This window comes from Antrostomus carolinensis, unplaced genomic scaffold, assembly GCF_000700745.2.
Source record: "Antrostomus carolinensis isolate BGI_N321 unplaced genomic scaffold, ASM70074v2 scaffold8285, whole genome shotgun sequence".
NCBI lineage: Eukaryota > Metazoa > Chordata > Aves > Caprimulgiformes > Caprimulgidae > Antrostomus > Antrostomus carolinensis.
The window spans coordinates 52,499-72,045 of record NW_010315766.1 but is presented as its reverse complement, the minus strand read 5'-3'; the positions used below and the strand labels follow the sequence as shown (position 1 = coordinate 72,045).

At 39.6% G+C, this 19,547-nt stretch overlaps 1 protein-coding gene across 1 annotated transcript in view; it reads right to left on the bottom strand.

Annotated features, from left to right (window-relative positions):
• KIAA1328 (KIAA1328 ortholog) overlaps positions 1 to 19,547 on the bottom strand; it is a gene marked incomplete at its 5' end in the record, with an annotated part of 159,898 nt that overhangs the window by 88,902 nt on the left and 51,449 nt on the right. Inside the window, one exon of the mRNA XM_010168061.2 lies at positions 17,238 to 17,365. Within this exon, the coding sequence (XP_010166363.2) occupies positions 17,238 to 17,365 (128 nt within the window). The remainder of the gene's footprint in view (positions 1 to 17,237; positions 17,366 to 19,547) is intronic.

The following is a 19,547-nucleotide window of genomic DNA, read 5'->3' as shown; positions in this document are numbered from 1 at the left end:
ACTGTTTAGTACAGAGCCTATACGCTGGTGCAAGAACCAAGCCGTGCTTCTGCAAAGTTACAGCATGGGCCAGATATCTTCCTTTAGTATTCATTTTATGCCTGCAAGAATGGAGCTGGAGCTTCTAAGCACTGTCACAATACAAACAACTACAGTAATTTTTTACAACCTGCCATGCTGCATGGCCTACAAAAGGTTATGAATATAAAATTGTTAGGTTACAGTTATTATCTTGTTAGAAAGAGTATTTTAAGAGTGTTTGAGAAATTAAAGGACTTATTTTTATTAATATTTCAGTAAAACTGTGAGTGCATAGTATTTGCTTCTGATGTAGGAAAAACTCATTTCAGCTCGGTAATCCAGCATAACTGCAGCTTTAAATCCCAACATGCCTCCAAAATCTTAAAGATATAAAATTGGGCCATGGTTAAACACCAGACCAACTGTCGCTACTTCAGCAGAGATCTTCCACTGCCTAAACAAGCTCTCTAATTATAGCTATGTGGAAATCTCTGCCTGTCAGATATTAAATGTTTAGAATCCCAACACTGATTAAGTGTATTTTAAACGTTCCTAACAACTGCTGTCGTTACAGAGGACCTCTCATTGACCTGTGCTGCAAACTTTCTACTGTTCTTCCAGTCATTTTACTCTCTACCCACATCCCCTCTACAGCCTACCACAAAAGCAGAAAAGCCTTTTTTTAATCAAATGCTCTCATCTTCAATAGGCAGCTGAACTTGGCAAATTCATGACACTCACTGTGTAGGAAAGGCATATACTTACCCTTGCTTACAAAGTAAGTGTCAGACTTTCTTCCAAGTTTGGGTGAAATATCAACTCTGGATCTCCACAAAGTCCTCTTACCAACATTACATGTAGTTATAGATAATCTTCACAATGCTTATCAGAGAAGATTACCCTCTCAGGAAACAATAACCTGGGTGAATTCTCCTTCTCTCGAGAGTTTTTAATGCGATAGCATTATCATAGTCCATAAACATCATCAACAGAGCATGGCTACATCATCTCCCTGTTTCTCTGCTTGAACATATCTGTCTGTTTCTACCCTTTGTCTTTTTCTCATTCTAGTCTTATACTCCCATTTCTCCCATTTACTGTTTATCTCCAGATAATGACTTCTGTAACAAATAAGTTACAATGAATGTTCTAGGTAATATTATGTAAATATCAGAGGTCTTCTCCTTATCGTCAATCATTCTCTATTTATATTGGCTTATTGAGTAAATTATTTGCCAACTAGTATTAGCCCTCTTCTCACTTATGTGCTAAAACAAGCTTTAAACATTACGTTAATAAGAGAAATTAGGATTAAGCACATCAGGTCTCACTAACATACTGAGTCTCTAGCAAGTCACTCAAGATTATTCCATGCACTCTTCTTTAAGGGGGACACCTCCCTCAGCTGGCATGCTTCAGGATTACTTCCCCTGCTCCTACCCTCTCTAAACAACTGATTGGAACAATGATGGAGTCAACCTGACCAAGCACACACTGGTCATTAGCTCACTACCTAGCCAGCATCACTGCCCCCTGCTAATACTTTGATTTCCATGAACAGGCACAGTTCAGGCACATTACTGCACAATCAGTTTGCTGAGGTGTGAAAACTCAGGTTCTCACCTGAGGTTCATGGGCTTATTTCTGACAAAAAGGAAAAGTAGCATTCAAAAACAGCAATCTGAGGAGACTACAAACCCCACTGGCATTTAAATGTTTTGTTATTTTACATGAGGCTTTCTTATTGCTGTTTTATATCTCATAAGTAGAAAAAAAAAATTAACATACATGATTCACCACTCTTACTCCAGCACAACTGTGCTTATTTCAATAGAGGGCTCTGGTGCAAAGGACTAATGCCATTATGAGTCATGGCAATGCTTTGTACTTGTGGTTTTCATGCACAGAACTTGAAAAGCTTTACAAGCATTGGTGGGAAGCACTGTTAACCTCACTGTACAAACAACAAACTTAAGCACAGAAAGCTGAAGTAATTATGCAGAGGTCACAGAGTGAGTCAGTAGTAGATGTGGAACAAGAAGCCACTTACATTCATCCCCTAATTCTCTAAATGGAGCATCCTCCCCCTTACTGCAATGAAGTTTTAAGTGTAAATCAATAACTGAGGTCACTGAAAACTTTCTACATGCAGACTGTAGTGAGGTCACCCTCTAGGAAAGCACTGACAAAAAGGAAGGTGTTTAATGAATTTCTCAGTGGTTGTTACGTAAGGATACAGAGTTCCAGGAGGAGGTGAGAGGAGAAGACACTTGCTGAGGAAGCCCCGTAACTGGACTGCAGTGACAAATCATTACTCCCAGAACACTGCTCAAGGAAATGTAATGCTGTCGTTTTCCAAATGCTGGGTTATAAAACCTTTCACACATACAATATTTAAAACCATGAATTACCTTCGAGAATGTATCCAAACATCTAACAGTATCAAGTCATGCTAACGGTTATCTGTTTATAGGTCAGGAGGGCAGTAAATTATTGCAATGGAAAGTAGTAAAGCCTGCATTGTATCTAGCCGTGCTGTTTAACAGGTGATAGTGAAAAGCAGGTGATGCATGGAAACTTCAAGGTTTTATATCTCCTGCCTCATTCTGTATTCACTTATATAAAGATGTCACATTTTTAAACATTTAAAAGTCAAATTGTCTGGAGAATAGATTCATGTAAAATTTATTTTCAGAAACCGGTATTTAGCCTACTGCTATCAGAGTTGATTGCTCTTATGTATAAGCTTTATTCAAGTTTCTACAGGTTTGAAAATACAAAGACTGACATTTCAGATCCCATACTCAAGTGTGTCATTAACCAGAAACTGAAATAGGAACATTTCCACATACTCAGAAATACTCAGTTTGTTAGGGTGAGAACTGCGCTAACTGCTTTTGAGTTTTTGTGAAGCTACTAAATATGATTCTACTTCAACACAGACAGGGAGGAGGAGTCACAATGGCAAAAAGAAAAATCCTGTATTGGTGCCTTACCCAGCACAATATACTCTGAGAATTGAATAGTTTGAAAGCTCTGCCAAAATAGGTATTTGTCAGTGACTAATGGCAAAAATGTTTTATTCTGTTTGTGTCAAAGACATGTTTGTCAGGCACCGGACAGCCAGACAAATCAGGGTCTAATTAGTTCAGTCAATTTCCTCAGTTTTATCCTTTCAGTCTACATTGAGTTATTAAAGCATCAGAAATAAAATGCTACTGAGACAGCAATAAGGGAAATAAGATGTCAGAACTCTATTAACAATGGCGTTTTCAGGAAGCAATGTAAATAGAAAAACCAAATTTATGCAAGAAATACGTATCAGTAAGTAATACTCAGTGTAATCATCCTACATTTATCTTTAAAGCTGCTTTTATCTCCAACTGATTTTAAAAAAATGCTTCAATACATTGACATTGTGACTTCTTTGGAACAGTGACCATCATTCAGATTCAGATGCCTACCTAGTACAAGAGGATATTGGTCCCCAACCCAAATACTACAGTTGTACAAATAACAGTATGTGAGTAATAATTTATTCCACCCTTGACATTTAGCCAGCTCAGAGAGAACGTGTGACAGTTAAGCAGTTGCAAGATAAAAAGAACCGGAAAATGCCACATTCAACTGAAATGACAGGAAATATTTAGGTAGACAGAATGTAATAAATTTGGCAAACTTATGGGAGTTTAATTGCCCCTTTGTGAAAAGGGATAAATACATGTAAAAAACCGTAACTGTGAGGACCAGTTTCTGGGAGGAACAGCTTTCTGTTAGAAGTGTCTAAATCTTCATTTCTTGAATATAACCATCACAAAAAGGAAATTTTCTTGTCCCACAGTAATGATAGTTGGTTTGGTGACAGCACCTCCCAGCTCTTTGCCAGGCTTCATGCAGGCACCAAGAGGAGAGTGGACTCTGGTCCCAGAGGGGCTGTCACATGTACCAGTATCTTTCTGGTCTTAACATTGGCTCACATTTGCTAGCACAGACAGCGCGATGTTTCCTACTTCAGGCAGCATCTGCCACCAAAATACCTGAACCTCATTTGCTCCCAGAAGACAGTAGGATGCAAGTTTTTTCTCCCCTTACCACTGTGAAATAGCTCATCTGTGATGATGGCTGGAAAGTCCCACTTAGGTCTCACTCAAGTGTCTGAAGTCATCTTGTACATCACACTGATAGTCCTTCTCTAACACAAAGGAAAAAAATCTGATGATTTCACCACCACTTTCACCAGATGAGAATTTTTTCCTGGGCTTTTGTTTATTTAAATAATGATGAGCTCCCCATTTTATACAGTTTCTGACATTTCAAAACATTTCCATAATATCCTTAAACTCTTCCTTACTAGTTTATTATAAATGAAGTATATGTCTCTTATTTCAACCTATTAACGTTCTCCTATTAGGAAAAAATGTTAAAAGAACATAATGAACATCCCTATTTTTGCCAGGTCTGCTTGGCAGTCTGACATCGGGAATATGCTCCCAGACAGAAGTTTAGATTCATAAGTCCAAAAGGTTGAAGAAAAATTAAAAAGAAACACTTACAATAGTTACTAATTTTAACACAAGGGAGTAGTTCAACATGCAAACAGCTTTAGTGATATGTCTGAAAATCAACAAGCCACACCAAGAAAAATATAGTCTTACTTATTACTTAGGATTGTACACTTTATGTCTAGCCTTGATCATTTTAGTAATGATGTCATCTAATCAGTCATGAAAAAGTAAAAGGAGTGTCTTGATATCTGATAAAATAATAAGGATCTTCTGGAGGGAAGAGGGGCCCAAGAAATCTAGTTAATATTCAACGAATGCCTCCTCCCAGCCCAGAAGCGATGCACCCAACAAAGAGGAAGGCAGGCAAAAATGCCAGGCAGCCTGTGTGGATGAACAAGGAGCTCCTGGGCAAACTCAAAGACAAAAAAGAAGCCTACTGAGGGTGGAAGGAAGGACAGGTAGGCCTGGGAAGAATACAGGGAAATTGTCCGAGCAGCCAGGGATCAGGTTAGAAAAGCTAAAGCCCTGACAGAATTAAATCTGTCCAGGGACATCAAGGCCAAGAAAGAAAAACTTTCACAGGTATGTCGGGGACAAAAGGAAGACTGTAGGCCCCCTACAGTCCGCTCTAGAAGGAAACAGGACACGTAGTCACCCAGGACATGGAGAAGGCTGAGGTATTCCATGACTTCTTTGCCTCAGTCCACACCAGCAAATGCTCGAGCCACACCCCCAAGTTGCAGAAGGCAAAGCCAGGGTTGGGGAGAATGAAGAGCCGCCCACTGTAGAAGATCAGGTTCAAGACCATCTGAGGAACATGAATGTGCATAAGTCCCTGGGACCTGATGTGATGCATCTGTAGGTCCTGAGAGAACTGGCAGATGAAGTTGTCAAGCCACTATCCATCATATTTGAGAAGTCCTGGCAGTCTGGTGAAGTTCCCGCTGACTGGAAAAAGGGAAACATAACCCCAATTTTCAAAAAGGGCAACAAGGAAGATCCAGGGAACTACAGGCTGGTCAGTCTCACCTCTGTGCCTGGCAAGATCATGGAGTAGATCCTCCTGGAAACTATGCTGAAGTACGTGGGAAATGAGGAGGTGACTGGTGACAACCAGCATGGCTTCACCAAGGGCAAATTGTGCTTGACCAATTTGGTGGCCTTTGGTTACAGCACTGGTGGATAAGGTAAGAGCAATTCATGTCATCTACCTGGACTTGTACAAGGCATTAGACACTGTCCTGCACAACATCCTTGTCTCTAAGTTGGAGAAGTGTGGACTGGATGGATGGACCACTCAGTGGATAAGGAATTGACTGGATGGTCGCACTTAAAGTGTTGCAGTCAACAGCTCAATGTCCAAGTGGAGACCAGTGACGAGGGGTGTCCCTCAGGGGTCGGTATTGGAACAAGTGCTATTTAACGTCTTTGCTGGCAACATGGACAGTGGCATTGAGTGCACCCTCAGCAAGTTTGCCGACAACACCAAGCTGTGTGGTGCGGCTGACACGCTGGAGGGACGGGATGGCATCCAGAGGGACCTTGACAGGCTTGAAAGGTGGGCCTGTGAAAATCTCATGAAGTTCAACAAGTCCTGCACCTGGGTCAAGGCAATCCCAAGCACAAATTCAGGCTGGGCAAAGAACGGACTGAGAGCAGCCATGAGCAGAAGGACTTGGGGGTGCTGGTGGATGACAACCTCAACATGAGCCAGCAATAGATGCTTGCAGCCCAGAAGGCCAACCATATCCCAGGTTGCATCAAGAGAAGCGTGGCCAGCAGGTCAAGGGAGGTGATTCTCCCCCTGTACTCTGCTCTCATGAGACCTCACCTGGAGAACTGCATCCAGTTCTGGAGCCCCCAACATAAGAAGGACATGGACCTACTGGAAAGAGTCCGGAGGAGGCCACGAGGATGATCACAGGCCTGGAGCACCTCTCCTGTGAGGACAGGCTGAGAGAGTTGGGACTGTTCCACCTGAAGAAGAGAAGGCTCTGGGGAGATCTTATAGCAGCCTTCCAGGAAGGGTGGAGAGGGACTTCTTACAAGGACAGGGAGTGACATAACAAGGGGAAATGGCTTAGGGGAAATGGGTTTAAACTGAAAGAGGGCAGGTTTAGATTAGATATTAGGAAGAAGTTCCTTCCTGCGAGGGTGGTCAGACACTCGAACAGGTTGCCCAGAGATGCTGTGGATGATCCCTCCCTGGAAGTGTTCAAAGGCCAGGTTGGCTGAGGCTTTGAGCAACCTGGTCTAGTGGAAGGTGTCCCTGCTCATGGCAGAAGGGTTGGAACTAGATTATATTTAAGGTCCCTTCCAACACAAACCATCCTATGATTTCAGAAAAAAGACGTCCTAAATTTTAGATTTTCCTAAACTGAATCTTCAGCTGCATTTGAGTCACCTTCTGGAGATGCCTTTCACCTTTGCTTTCTGCAGAGGGATCCAAGAGTTACTGAGGCTCTTACCACACACATCATTAGGAAGAAGCAATCAGAGAATAACTTTCTAATATGGTAGCATTCACCGAGTTAATTAGCCTGACTGACAAAGCACTAAAAAAAAAAAAAAAAATAAAAAATTCTGCAAGTCTTGAAATACTTTTTTAAAAGAAAATCTGTAGTCCTTGACATTGACTCCTGTAGCTATAAATAAGGATGTTATTCCTATATCAGCACTTTGAATAAACCATTTAATAGAATTAATGCTTAAAGAAACAGATAATAAGGATGCATAGGTGTGGTCTAGTGGAAGGTATCTCTGCTCGTGGCAGGGGGGTTGGAACTGGATGATCTTTAAGGTCCCTTCCAACCCAAACCATTCTATGATTCTATGTGTCTAGCTAATAGAGGACTCCAGTGTTTTCTTCTCATGTTTTACTTACAGAAGTGCAGACTTCATTTCAGATGATGTGATCCTTTTTACTTCTGATGGATAAACACATATGTGAAATGAATAATACAGTATGGGTATCTGCCTTGTCTCATACAGCATGGGAGGGTTTTTCCCCATGTTGAGTACTTGTTCTCTCTAACCCAGCACAGGAAAAAAGACTGTCTTTTTACAAGAATTAACTTACGTACAGAGAAGTCTCAGTCCAACTGAGTTGCATTTTGCATTTACACAGCATTTTAAATTCACTGAGCTAACAAACAGTGGGCATCATTTTCTACTTAAAGAGCAAGAAACTAAGACAGAAAGCAATTAAATAACTTGATGGCAAGACAGTAAAAGAACAGAATTAAACCCCAATTCATTTGCTTCCCAGCCTTCACCTACCTGGTAGACCACAGCAGCAGACCCAGTCTACTTGTATGCAGAATTCTCATGGTCAGCACAAGTAATGAAAAATATTAATCAAAAATTCTGATGTCCCTTTAATGACATTGCCATGCATAAAATTAAAAACAAAGGCCTAAATATTTAAAGACCTTTCTGCATGTGTGTTTGAACTCTCATTTCTTCAAGTAAAAAGGGTTTCCTCCAGGCATACCACTGGCTCCAATTTTACCTGAAGCTTCAAAATGTCTACAAAAGACCTAAGATAACATTTCAAAAGGCTGACATCTGTTGATTAACTAGAAGGTTCAAGTTAAAAATACATAAAAAAATGAAACTGGCACTTATTTCTGTGTTTATTTAGAAAAAGTAGAAAATAATATAGTTTCACAACCAGAGACAGTATTATATGCAAAGCTTGCTTACATATGTATCAATTCAAGTATGAATGCTGAACTTGTGCTGCTGTTCCATCCATAGGTTTGTGTCTTCACCAGGTGCTACATATTGCTTTGAAAATAACAAGAGGTTACTTACAAGTCAGTCTGTCTACATTCACGTGATGGTTGAACATGCTCCCCAGCACACAGAACAGGGAGATTTTTGCATTAGCAGTGCTGGTCAAAAGCAATGGACATGCATGTTGCTATCTAAACAATACTGTGCACCCACAACAGTGTTCCACTCAACCTCAAAATCTCCAAGGCAGTGTAACAACACTCAAGGCAAAAATTACAGATTAAAGTAACTCTTTTGTCTCCTTCAATCCCATGTCTAAAAGTACACACTCACTACAAGGGACACTATCAAACACTCCAAAACTACAAAACATCAGGAGTTCCAGAATGCCTAACTGAATGAGCACTGAAGGATAAATAACCAAAAGGAAGAGTTGTGCCAAGAAGCTGTACTAACAGTGGAGTGTTGTGCTTTATGTGATGAATGTATAACAGGGAAAGAAAAATAAGTGGTCTCCACAACTGTCACTTGAAATCCAGAAGAGTGATCTCAGTTGCTCACAGGCTGTTCTACCTTTGCAGTCTCATAAACTCATTTAATGACACAAGTTCTCTACTAAAATTTTCATTCTCATTTTCTATAACCATGAACATAAATGGTTCCTGACACAAATGATGTTCTCGATATGACTGCGAGTAAAAGCTTTTCTGCTGAGGTTTAAGTGGCATTAGCATGCAAGAATAGGTCATCCTTGACCTAGCCATAGAAGGTACCAATGTCCTTACTTTGTGAAAAGTCCTCTGTCTGAAGTTTTAGAGCAGAGGCATTCATCAGATGCATTGTAAGCTAGCAATCTTCAACTAAGGTACTGATGTTGTTGAGCCTACTCCAGAGAGTAAGAAGAGTTTTTGAAGTCACACACTAGAAAACAGAAGACAACCTGAAAATTTGTTTGGCCTGCTCCAGCCAACAGGATTACTGCTGCTTATGGATAGGAGAACAGATGGGGAAAGATGTAACATGGAATCAAATGCATCTACTACAGAGTGACTAGAAATTACTTTATTTCAAGGCAAAGACCAACCTCAAGGTAATCCAGACCTCCAAGACAGGTCAGAGGACATAATTTGCATTCCCTTACTCTAAAACTTAGGAAGTAGCTCAGTCAGCCTCAGAAAACAGGTATCTGCATTGCTAGTTTTGACTACTTTGGCTTCAGATTGACTGTTTTCTTGCATAGACAAGAGAAACTCATGTATCCCTGTTTACTTTGATGGTACTACAGATCATCATTGGCACATGATGGTCCTGAATGTCTGCATGGTCTGTTTCTACCCATGTCCCAAGCTCTGAAATCATAAGAGCAAATTTCCAAAAATGAAGATAAATGTTTCCTGAAAGCAGGACATTTCAGACATTTTCTGACATCTGCCATGAATGCATGGCTACCAAAAATTGTTATGCAATGATATTTAACACATTCACTGGATCAGAGACGGGTAGCCAGGCTGTTCTAAACCATAATCACATGCAACACGTATGCAGCAATAAATGCTTTAGGTGCACAGTCTGATGCCACCTCACAAGATACATTCTGCTTATATAGAGAAATGAGTCCAGCTGTCTCAAGAACTTTAAAAATTTGACCTGTGGTGGATAAAATCCCAGGAGAAGAGTCCTTACAAACTTTAAATGGTGAAGTGTGCATCAGACAAAATTTAAGTTTGAACTTTTTGCAGCTTAAAAATGAAAAACTCAAGCTAAATCTTAGGGTATTCAGAACTAACTTGAAGTGATATTTCTGTAGGCAATCATCCTGGTACAGAAAGATAACAAATTCCCACCTTCTTAGCTGAAAGAAAATTACAGCCCTGGCTCTCATGAAAAATCTTTCAGCTATACAAAGACCAACCTGTAGTGCCCTGAACAGATAATCACCTGGCTTTCATTAAATAAAGAAACCTCTAATTAAACAACCTGATCAACACACAAAAATGTGTGCTTTGCAGGCAAGAGATGGTAAGCAATTTATCTTTCAATACAATAATCACTAAGATCATGCTACCTGGAATTTAAACTAATGAAAAAAGGTAAGTTAGTTATGAAGTCCTAGATTAGTCTACAGCCTCTATTCATTTCAATAGCAAGAAATAGCAACTCTAATCAATTCCACTTTTAGAAATAAGGGTCCAGTTGGCCCAGAAGCATTTTCACTTTTTACCAAAACAGGTTCTCACAGGATGATCTCTCTCTTGAATAGTCTTGGTGAAGAGAGAATACAGAATATGAGTCACAGTAAGGGAAGCCTACTACTATCTGGTCCAAACCTCACCAAAACAAAGCCACCTTCAAAGTTACATTAGGTTGCTTGTTCAGTTAGGCTTTGAAAGTCTCCAGCACTGGTTTTAAATAAGTCAGGAACATCAGGAATGTAATCCTGTAACAGCACTTGCCACACCTGGGGGAATCTGAGAAGTCTGTTACCAGGAACAGGTGAATCAGGGAGGTTAGCAGTATGCAAGAAACTGAATTTCAAGAGTCTCAACTTTTGAAAAGGCCAAAGAGAGCAGAACCAAAGGGCATATGTATAGGACAAATGGGCTATACAACCAAAAGCAACAGCATATGGGTAGGCAGCTGGGAAATTTGCACTCCTAACGGCTGTCAGATACACAGGTGACTCCACAAAATGAAGGGTAGAACAGAAGTTTTCTTCCTCAAGCCCTATAGCGTAATACAACATCTTTGACTGCAAGTGCAGTCTTAGGAAGGCTTGCATTCACTGAAGAAGCCTTACCCTCACTTCAAAGGGAGACTGAGAAGATGCTGGTGAGTGTGGTCACAATGGTCCCAAGAGCCACTATGAGGGTTATACTGAAGAAACTGCAGTATCTCATCGAAGAGTTTGTAAAGTGCTTTTCAAGGACTGGCGGTCCAGCTATGAATTTCTTAATTTCTCATAAAGATCCAGATATATCATTTCACAAGATTAACATTATCATCGGAAGTCTAAAAGGTGAAGCAACTGTTTTGCTGGAAAAGAAGGCACTGTCTTCCTTCCACATTTATACCCAAACAGAAAAATACATACCACAGACAACTGTCCACCTAAGGAAAAGATTTCTACAGGAGGGACAGGTTTTAAAGCAAAGTGAGTGAAACCGAAAGAGGCATCTTCAAAGAAAAGAAAAATAAAATCAAAAGACCCTAAAGAGACTAGAGTCAAAGCTGATTAAAGACAGTAGAACAAAGAGACAGTGAACTGGCATAGATCTCAGTTAAGCAGTGAGCTGCTCAGACCTCGCTTCAGCAGTAAACTGAGAGTGAAATGCTTATCACCATGAATACAGCATCACTCATAGACAGGGCTTTTACACGAGCCAAATGGTTCTACTATGGCACACATTTCCAGGGGACTGAGTGCAGGTGTAGTTCCACTGTGAAAGTTAGCAACTCGCAGATATTTCAATACTGATGTTTCCTTTTCATTTAAATATTTATGTCCATCTGCATTGCTGCTTGGTGTTAGCATTTTTTATAAAAGACAGGTAAATTAGCTATGATTTAGTAACCTAGAGGTGAAAGCAGAAAACATTATTTTTCTTCATCCTATTACTAGGTAGCCTACTCCAGACCACCCTAAACTTTAAATATCATCACTAATCACTTTGAACATCATGAAGAAGCACCCAAAACCTGATATTCTCTGTAAAAAACAGAAAGAATGAGCATTAAAACATTATCTCCCTTTTACAGATAAGAGAGGCACAGAGAGAGATCACAGGATTTGCCAAAAGTAACCCAAGTAAGGCAAGGCTATTCCCAATATTTACTCATGCTAAAACTCTGTCTGTCTCTGGCCTCGTAAAATTATTCCAACACCCTTGGGTCTACAGTCAAATTAGTTCTTTATTTATTATCCCAGTTCTCAAGTATCTTTCAGACGGGCTCATCCATTGTTCCCGTACAGCTGGGTAAACAGACAAAGTCAATTCTATCATCCAGGTTTACCTTATAGCATTCAAAAACCTTTGCATATGTGGGATTTTTTTTTTTCCTTTAAGTTAGTTAAGAATGTGTTTAAAGGTAAGCTGTGTTGAAATAAGAGAAATGGTAAAGTTCCAGGGAAAATCAGAAAGTAAGGGTTTCTGAAGACTGATTTCTTTCAAATGAAAAAAAAAAATCAAATAACAATGTTTGAAGCTTTAGTATGTAATCACCCTTATTAATGCAAAAAATGACAATGATATGGACGAGAATTTTAGACACTGACATGAAAAGAAAACAAGGCTTTTAGTCCCTGCAAGAAAAGGCTTCCTTTGGACTTTAGTGTGAAATGACATCACCACTGTGTCAACAACGTTTTAAAATGAACAAGTGATTCAAGAGAAATAGTAAAATTAAAAAAAATAAATAAATCCTCCCCACAAAATTTAATCTTCTTAAGATTTTACAATCTTTGCAAAAAAGACCATGTCTTTCAGTATTCTTGCAGAGCACTTAATACACAACAGAACCTCATTCCTGATGAGGGCCTCTGGAATTACTGAAATATAAACACCAGACAGGAGGCAGATGATGTAATACACAAGAAAAGGGGAGAGCAGATATCTCATTGAAAATAAATTCATTACATTCCTTTCTGTCTACAATCTCATCCTATATGCATGCCATTTCTACACAGTGGGAAGAACCGAAGCTTTAAACACATACACAACAATCTCAGTAAATCAAGGGAATTAGCAGATGTGTTGGTAACCTTCCACAAATAAGAAACAAAAGCTGCCAGCTGTACTTGTAAATTCAAAGATTAAAATTAATAAGCAATGCTGAGACTACAGGTATTATCATTGTTTTATGTTAAGTAGCTCGAGAATCCCAGTCCTGCAGAAACTCAACCACCTGTCCAACTTTTGTGACTCAAGTCCTACCCTACACTGCAGAACATCTACAGATTCATCAGCCACAGACTTGACAAAGTAAACTGGATTCTTGCCAGTGTTTGTGATGGCAATGAAGCAGCAACTATATAACTAGCTCAGATCTGATTCAATATTCAAGAAGCATTTGGACAAGGCCCTCAGACACACGGTCTGAATCTTGCGATTGTCCTGTCCTCGGGCAGCTGGACTGATGATTCTTGTGGATCCCTTCCAACTCACAACATTCTATGATCCTATGATTCTACTTAGAACAAGGGCAATATTCTTTACATCTCTGTGTAAAGCTTTGGAAAATGGCAAAGACTGAATATTTGGGAGCTGCAGAAAGAACATCTAAAAATATTTTTTAATAGAAGTTATTTAACTACATTTTAATACGGACGGTATTTTCTATTAACATCAGAGAAAAAGCCTATTGTTCAGTAGAGTTCTTCACTTCCTTTACACAAGAGCTATCTCTTTGAATCTGTCTGAGTCAACTTTAGTGACCATTTTAATATTCACTTTACAATTAATGCTTCTTTTTATGGGCTGGTAGAAGGTAAACCAATTTCAGTTCAGCTTATAGGTATTTAATTTATTATAAAAAGTTATGTACTTAAAACTCCTATAATGAAACCAGAGGCATCATGAGATATTAACCTAGAGTTAATGTCGAGAAGGCCAGTTTGAATAATTCAATTCATGTCACTTTAAGTATCTTTTCAAACAGAATTAACTTTATCTCACAAAAAAAGGGAGCTCCATGTTCCAGTTACTGATTATTGACTCCACGAGAGTTCTGTCTTAAATCATCTTACCACCATCTTCCCAGCAACTTTATTTCACTGCTACCAGAATGCTTCTTTAAATTTTGAGGGCTGACTTTCACTATGAAGAAGCAATTTTAGGTCAGAGGAAAACGTGATTTCAGAATTATTGCTAACATTAGGTGATGCTAAAACAGACAAAAATAAAAGTTAACACCAAAGAAGCTGCATTAGTTCAGTACAGCTACAAACTAGGGATGCATCTGAGCCACGTGCCTGCAGCAACTGCAGTCGTTTGCCTCCCATATAACTCCACCTCTTTTTGCAACAATGCCATAGACGTTTGGTACCCATTGTCTCATTCTAACACAAAGCCCAGCATTTAAACACTGAAAGTAGATGCTTTCAAATACCTGTCTAAGCCCAGGGAAAAGTGACAGCTCATGGTCAGCATTATTATACAGTAAGAATGAAGGAGCCAGATAGGCAAAAAGCAGGTGATGTTAAGATATAGGCATAGCATTAGAAATGAATCAAAACAAACAAGCAGGAAAAGGGGAAATGAACAGAAACAAGAAAGAACATCTCACAACAGGCAGAACAAAGAAGTGCTTCAGTACAGAGTGTAACTGTGCAGTCCCATGTTTCTGAAAGACACAGGAAAACCAGAACGACATCTTACATTGAAGCACAGATGCCCCGGTAACATCAGCAGTCACCTGGAATAGGAAATGCTGATTACCTCTCCTAGACAGTTCAAAGAAGTGAAAACCAGGTAGCAAGCTAGTATCTATTGATTTAAAGACAGACATACCCAGGATTTCCTTAGCCCAGCCAAAAACAAACAATACAGAAAAGATTCCCAATAGATCAGGTTTCAAACAACAAAGTAAGGAAGACTTCCTTTAGCCTTATATTTAAACAAAGTGGCTTTTTTCAAAGTCCAGCTTAAAACAAAAAGAAGGAGAGCATAGAAGTTTCAGCAGGGCAGAGAGAGCTGGTGTGGGCAGTACTCGAGAGCTGGAGGAAAGTTTTCTGGGTCTGTCCCTCTTGCAGTCCACACCTCCCAAGAATCCCTCCCTGCTGCATTCCCCATCGAAGCAGACACTAAAACGCAAGCCCCATGCCTGCCTGAACTACTGTGTTAAGACAACGCTAAAGTAGAACAAAAAGAGATCCATCACAACCCTAAGAGCTCACAGTTCAGGTATTAAGACAAGAGACAAAAGACAGCAATAAAAAAGGTGTGTGAAAAATAACACAATAGTCGAACAAGAAGCAGCCCAGTGATGGTTCTTTGGTTTTGATAGCTATCACATGAAGGAGTGTGCCAGGGAAAGAACCAATGCAGTGAGGCAGTCTGCAAATCTCTCCACAGTTTCTGAGCTGTGAGGAGAAACATAGCATGAAGTGCTTGTCTGGGAAAAAAGGTAACCATTTATAAAGCCAAATGCATTCAAGACAAACAGCTCTATGCCTACCAGGACTGCACAGAAAGAGAAAATTGAAGAGGAAGGCTAGAAATCAGCCTTACAAATACTAGAAATTAGAAATATTTTGCAAGCTGTAAAGAAAAAAAAAACAGCTGAAACATGCTTTGACAGGCTTTTATATATGCCTACAAAGCTTTGCACAGGGGAAGAGGGCTAGGGTAATTTCAGACCTGCTACACTGGAGCTGTAGACTAGGTAAACAAAAATGAAACGTCAAAGCAAACCTCAATATAATATCTGAATTTGTATTTGTGGACAAAAGTATAGAGAAAAGAAATAATAAGATCAGTGATAAGCTTGATAGAACTGTCTTCCTAATCATTCTATCAGAACAAAAGGAGATGAACATGGACTGTTGTACCACCAAATGCTGATGGTTTCCCATTATCTGCTTCTGTACTTTAGCACTGTAGATGTGATTACACCAGATGCCTTTATATTAGGTGCTAACTTATTACAAAATGTGTATTTAAAGGCTAAATATTAAAGGTTAAGCAGGGCAAAACCTGAAAGAAGTACTGAAATCATCCCCAACACAGCTGCCATGCTGCTGCTGGACTACCTGGGCTCTTTGGACTTTTCCACGGGCATCCCTAGCAAGTTGCATATCATGGGCAAGAACACAAGCATCATCCATTCTCAGAGAAAAAGGTTCTTGTTTTGAGTTCAGCACCATCACAGAATGGATGATGGATAAAAATAAAAAAGAATGGAAATGAAATGTTCATAAAGGCTAAAAGCCTGACAAAGAACTCAATGTCCAACAAGATATTTTACACAAAAAACTCATCAGCAGGATAAAAAAATTAATCCTAATGCTGAGGAAGTCAGGGAAGTATTGCTACTTACTTTGTGAACAGAATTAAAAATGCACCCTTTCCTTCATAGGCTCCCAAGATGAAGGATCTGTCTGTGCAATATTTTAGTAGGGAACCACTCAGAGGCCAGAATCAGTCCACCTTCTGGATATTCTGAGCTGATGACTTTATTTCTAGCCCTATTATAAGCCTTTAAGACTCTTCCAGCAAAAGAAAGGATCAAGGGCCCAACCTATAAAAAAGGCCTACTCTTAGGTAGGATAGACTCTGCAGATGGAAGCTACTGAAAGAGTAAGGATATTAGGCCTTCATTTCCAGGGTATAATCTGCTACCAGCAGGGATGCAATTCAAGTACCTATGTATCAGAAAAAAAATCTCAAGCAACCACGTTTTCAAGTCTTTGGGTGCATGCATCTGAGAAACATTTTACCACTTAACACACTGTATCTCTAGTCAACATTTTCTGTTTTTAAACTGGATATATAATTATAGGTCTTCTATAAACAGCTCAAATGAGATGGGCTGCCTTACAGACTTCAGAAAGCACTTATTGACCAAATACATCATCTGTAAAGTCCTTTCAATCATCAAAAGCCACACTGAAAATTTGAAAGGCTGTACCTATACTGTCTGCAATTCTTTTACTGCTTAAGAAACGGGACAGAAAACAGAAGAGCATCTTAACTTTTTCCTCAGCAAAAGCATGGTTTCCTATGATTCCTGTGATTCTTACTCCATTACAACATGGTCAATTAACTTCATCCATTATATTGACCCAAAACTTGAGGGGTTTTTTTGTTTTCATGCAATCCATGTATCAAGGGAACGACTCATGGGAAGCCCATCTCAAAACAGTATTCTACACTGTACAATGCAAGACAACACTCTTAAAAGTTACAGTTCTAGTAAAAGAGAAAAGATGTTTCAAAGATGTCATTAAAAAAGGAGATGGGAGAAAAAAAAGCTTACCTTCTGCTCCTTTTGCTTGGCAGCACTGAGTTCAGAAAGGGAGAGCGATAGTTTTTCCTGCTGCTCAGCTAGGTACTTCTGATAAAGGCTCAAAAGTTCCTGGCATTCTCTGTATTGTTGCTGCAGAGGTGAGACATCACAAGTCAAGGGAAAAAACTCTTGAGCGAATAGTTAGAGTCAAATATATACCAACTTACTCTGTGTAAATCTGATTTAGATCTGTAACAGTTCAATTTAAAAACAGATACTGTGTGTTTGAGTACTGCTTAATGATGATAAATCTGCCTAGAGATGAATGTTCAAGTACAACCTTCTTTATACTCAGAGAGTGGAAAAGGAAGAATTGTACCAAATTCTTTTATCATTGGAAAAGGGACAACAGCAAGAGGCAGGTGATGACATTGTTTCAGCTGGAACAATTACAACCCTCTGATTTGTATTCAGCAAAGCCAGACACTACCAATGTTTATTTATAAATAAATAAATAGCCAGCCAAGTAAGTAAATAGTCCATTTTTAAGCACAGACGTGGATTCAGAAGCCCACATACCCAAATTCAATCTCTTTGCTTGAGTACCAATGGCTCCAAAACCACAGCCACAGAAGCAGCGCTGTGGGCCTTTTAGAAACCAGCAATGATTTTTGGACAGTAATCCAGAGAAGCAGCAACTGTGGTGTTTGCAAGGATATTAGCAAGCAACAGTGCCCTGCTTTGCTTGCAGCATTGAAATTCCAACAGGAGATAAATCTGCTCTTCACCTGTCATTGTGTAATTCCCTCCCTTGCTCATGTAGCATGGTAAACCATTTATGCTCCCCTCTCTCCCCCCCTCACTTTTAATTATGCATGCAGATGGGATAAGGGCTCGCTGTCCAAAGAGATTACTCTGAATAAATACTTTAATAACAAGTCACTGCAATTAAGGTAGGGAACAAAAACTTCTTCAATCTATAAAATGGTGTTGAGTTACAGATTTCCTTAACATTTTTATGATCTAATCATTGCTTCTGGGCAAATTCATGTTGCAATCATTTTTGCCAATCATGGCTGCATAAATAACTCACTGCTTTGTTATTCCCTGTTATGACCCTGAGTTGTGGGGTTTTTTTTTTCTTCTTCTTGTTCTTTTGGGGGAGAGGAGGCCTTGCCAGGATTTTGTTTGTTTCTTTGTTTTTTCTTTCCTTTAAATAAAAGGCTACACAGAGAAGAAGCTAAACATTTTAGGAAGGACTGGGAGGTTATTAAACCCCGACATTTAAATCAATCAGGAGAGCTACTGGAACACCTTTCCTCAGCACCTAGAAATATGAGAGGGTACAAACAATGGTCTAAACAAGCTAATTGCTTTCCAGAGCCAGCCAGCCTGAAGCCTGAGCTGTTTTACATTTCAGTTCATTTCGTCAGAGAGCACCAAAAGGCTGAAATGATTTGTGGTGGTCTCAGGAGTCTCTGCCAGCTATGATGTATATAAAAGGAATTTTTTATTCCGGTTGTAACCATAGGCAGTAATGTTTATAGTAGGTGAACATATTAGCCTGGACGCAGGGCATGAATTTTACTCTAGAAAAAGCCAGTTCATTTATACAGCCTAAGAGTTAAATGTCGGTATTTGAAGACAAATTATAGGGAAATTCATTTAAACCCATGTTATGTGGCAGAATATAAAAACAGACAGTCCTATCTTTATCAATTTTTTACAGCCCTCTTAGTTCACTTTGCTTCCAGCAACCCCTTCCCCACAAAACAGATTTTACCCTCTTCTCCCTCCAGCTAGCACACTGCTGGCACAAGGAATGACTACCTTCAACAGCCCTGGGGGACACAGCTGATGGCCATGCCCCTACCCTCAGCTCTTGCCATAGTGCTCCTGTCAGTCCTGCTGGAAAGGTAGGCAAGATTGCCCTCACTCCCAGGCGTAGCTCAGACATGGTGCAAGTGTACCATAAAAGAGATGCCTTGCTGTGCACATGATGCCACCACTTCTTGCTGCAGCTGACAAATTTGTTTAAAATACAGCTTAAAACATGACATGCAAAATTAACATTAGGAAAGCGTGCAAGCAAATCCAAGGGTCAGCTATATGATCGTGAGTGGGGAGGGCAATAGTTAACATGAGCTTGAATGGCAGCCAAGATATGCCTGAAATTCTTCTAAGATTCAGACAGCATTCTAACTGTTAAAAATTCCTGTACTGGAAGATTAAAACCTTGTTCATTCACACAAACACTCTAAGCAACGTATTGTTACAGCCACCATAGCCTAAGTGTCCAAAACCCTGCTTTGCTTACTAAGTAAGTAAATATGAAGCTTC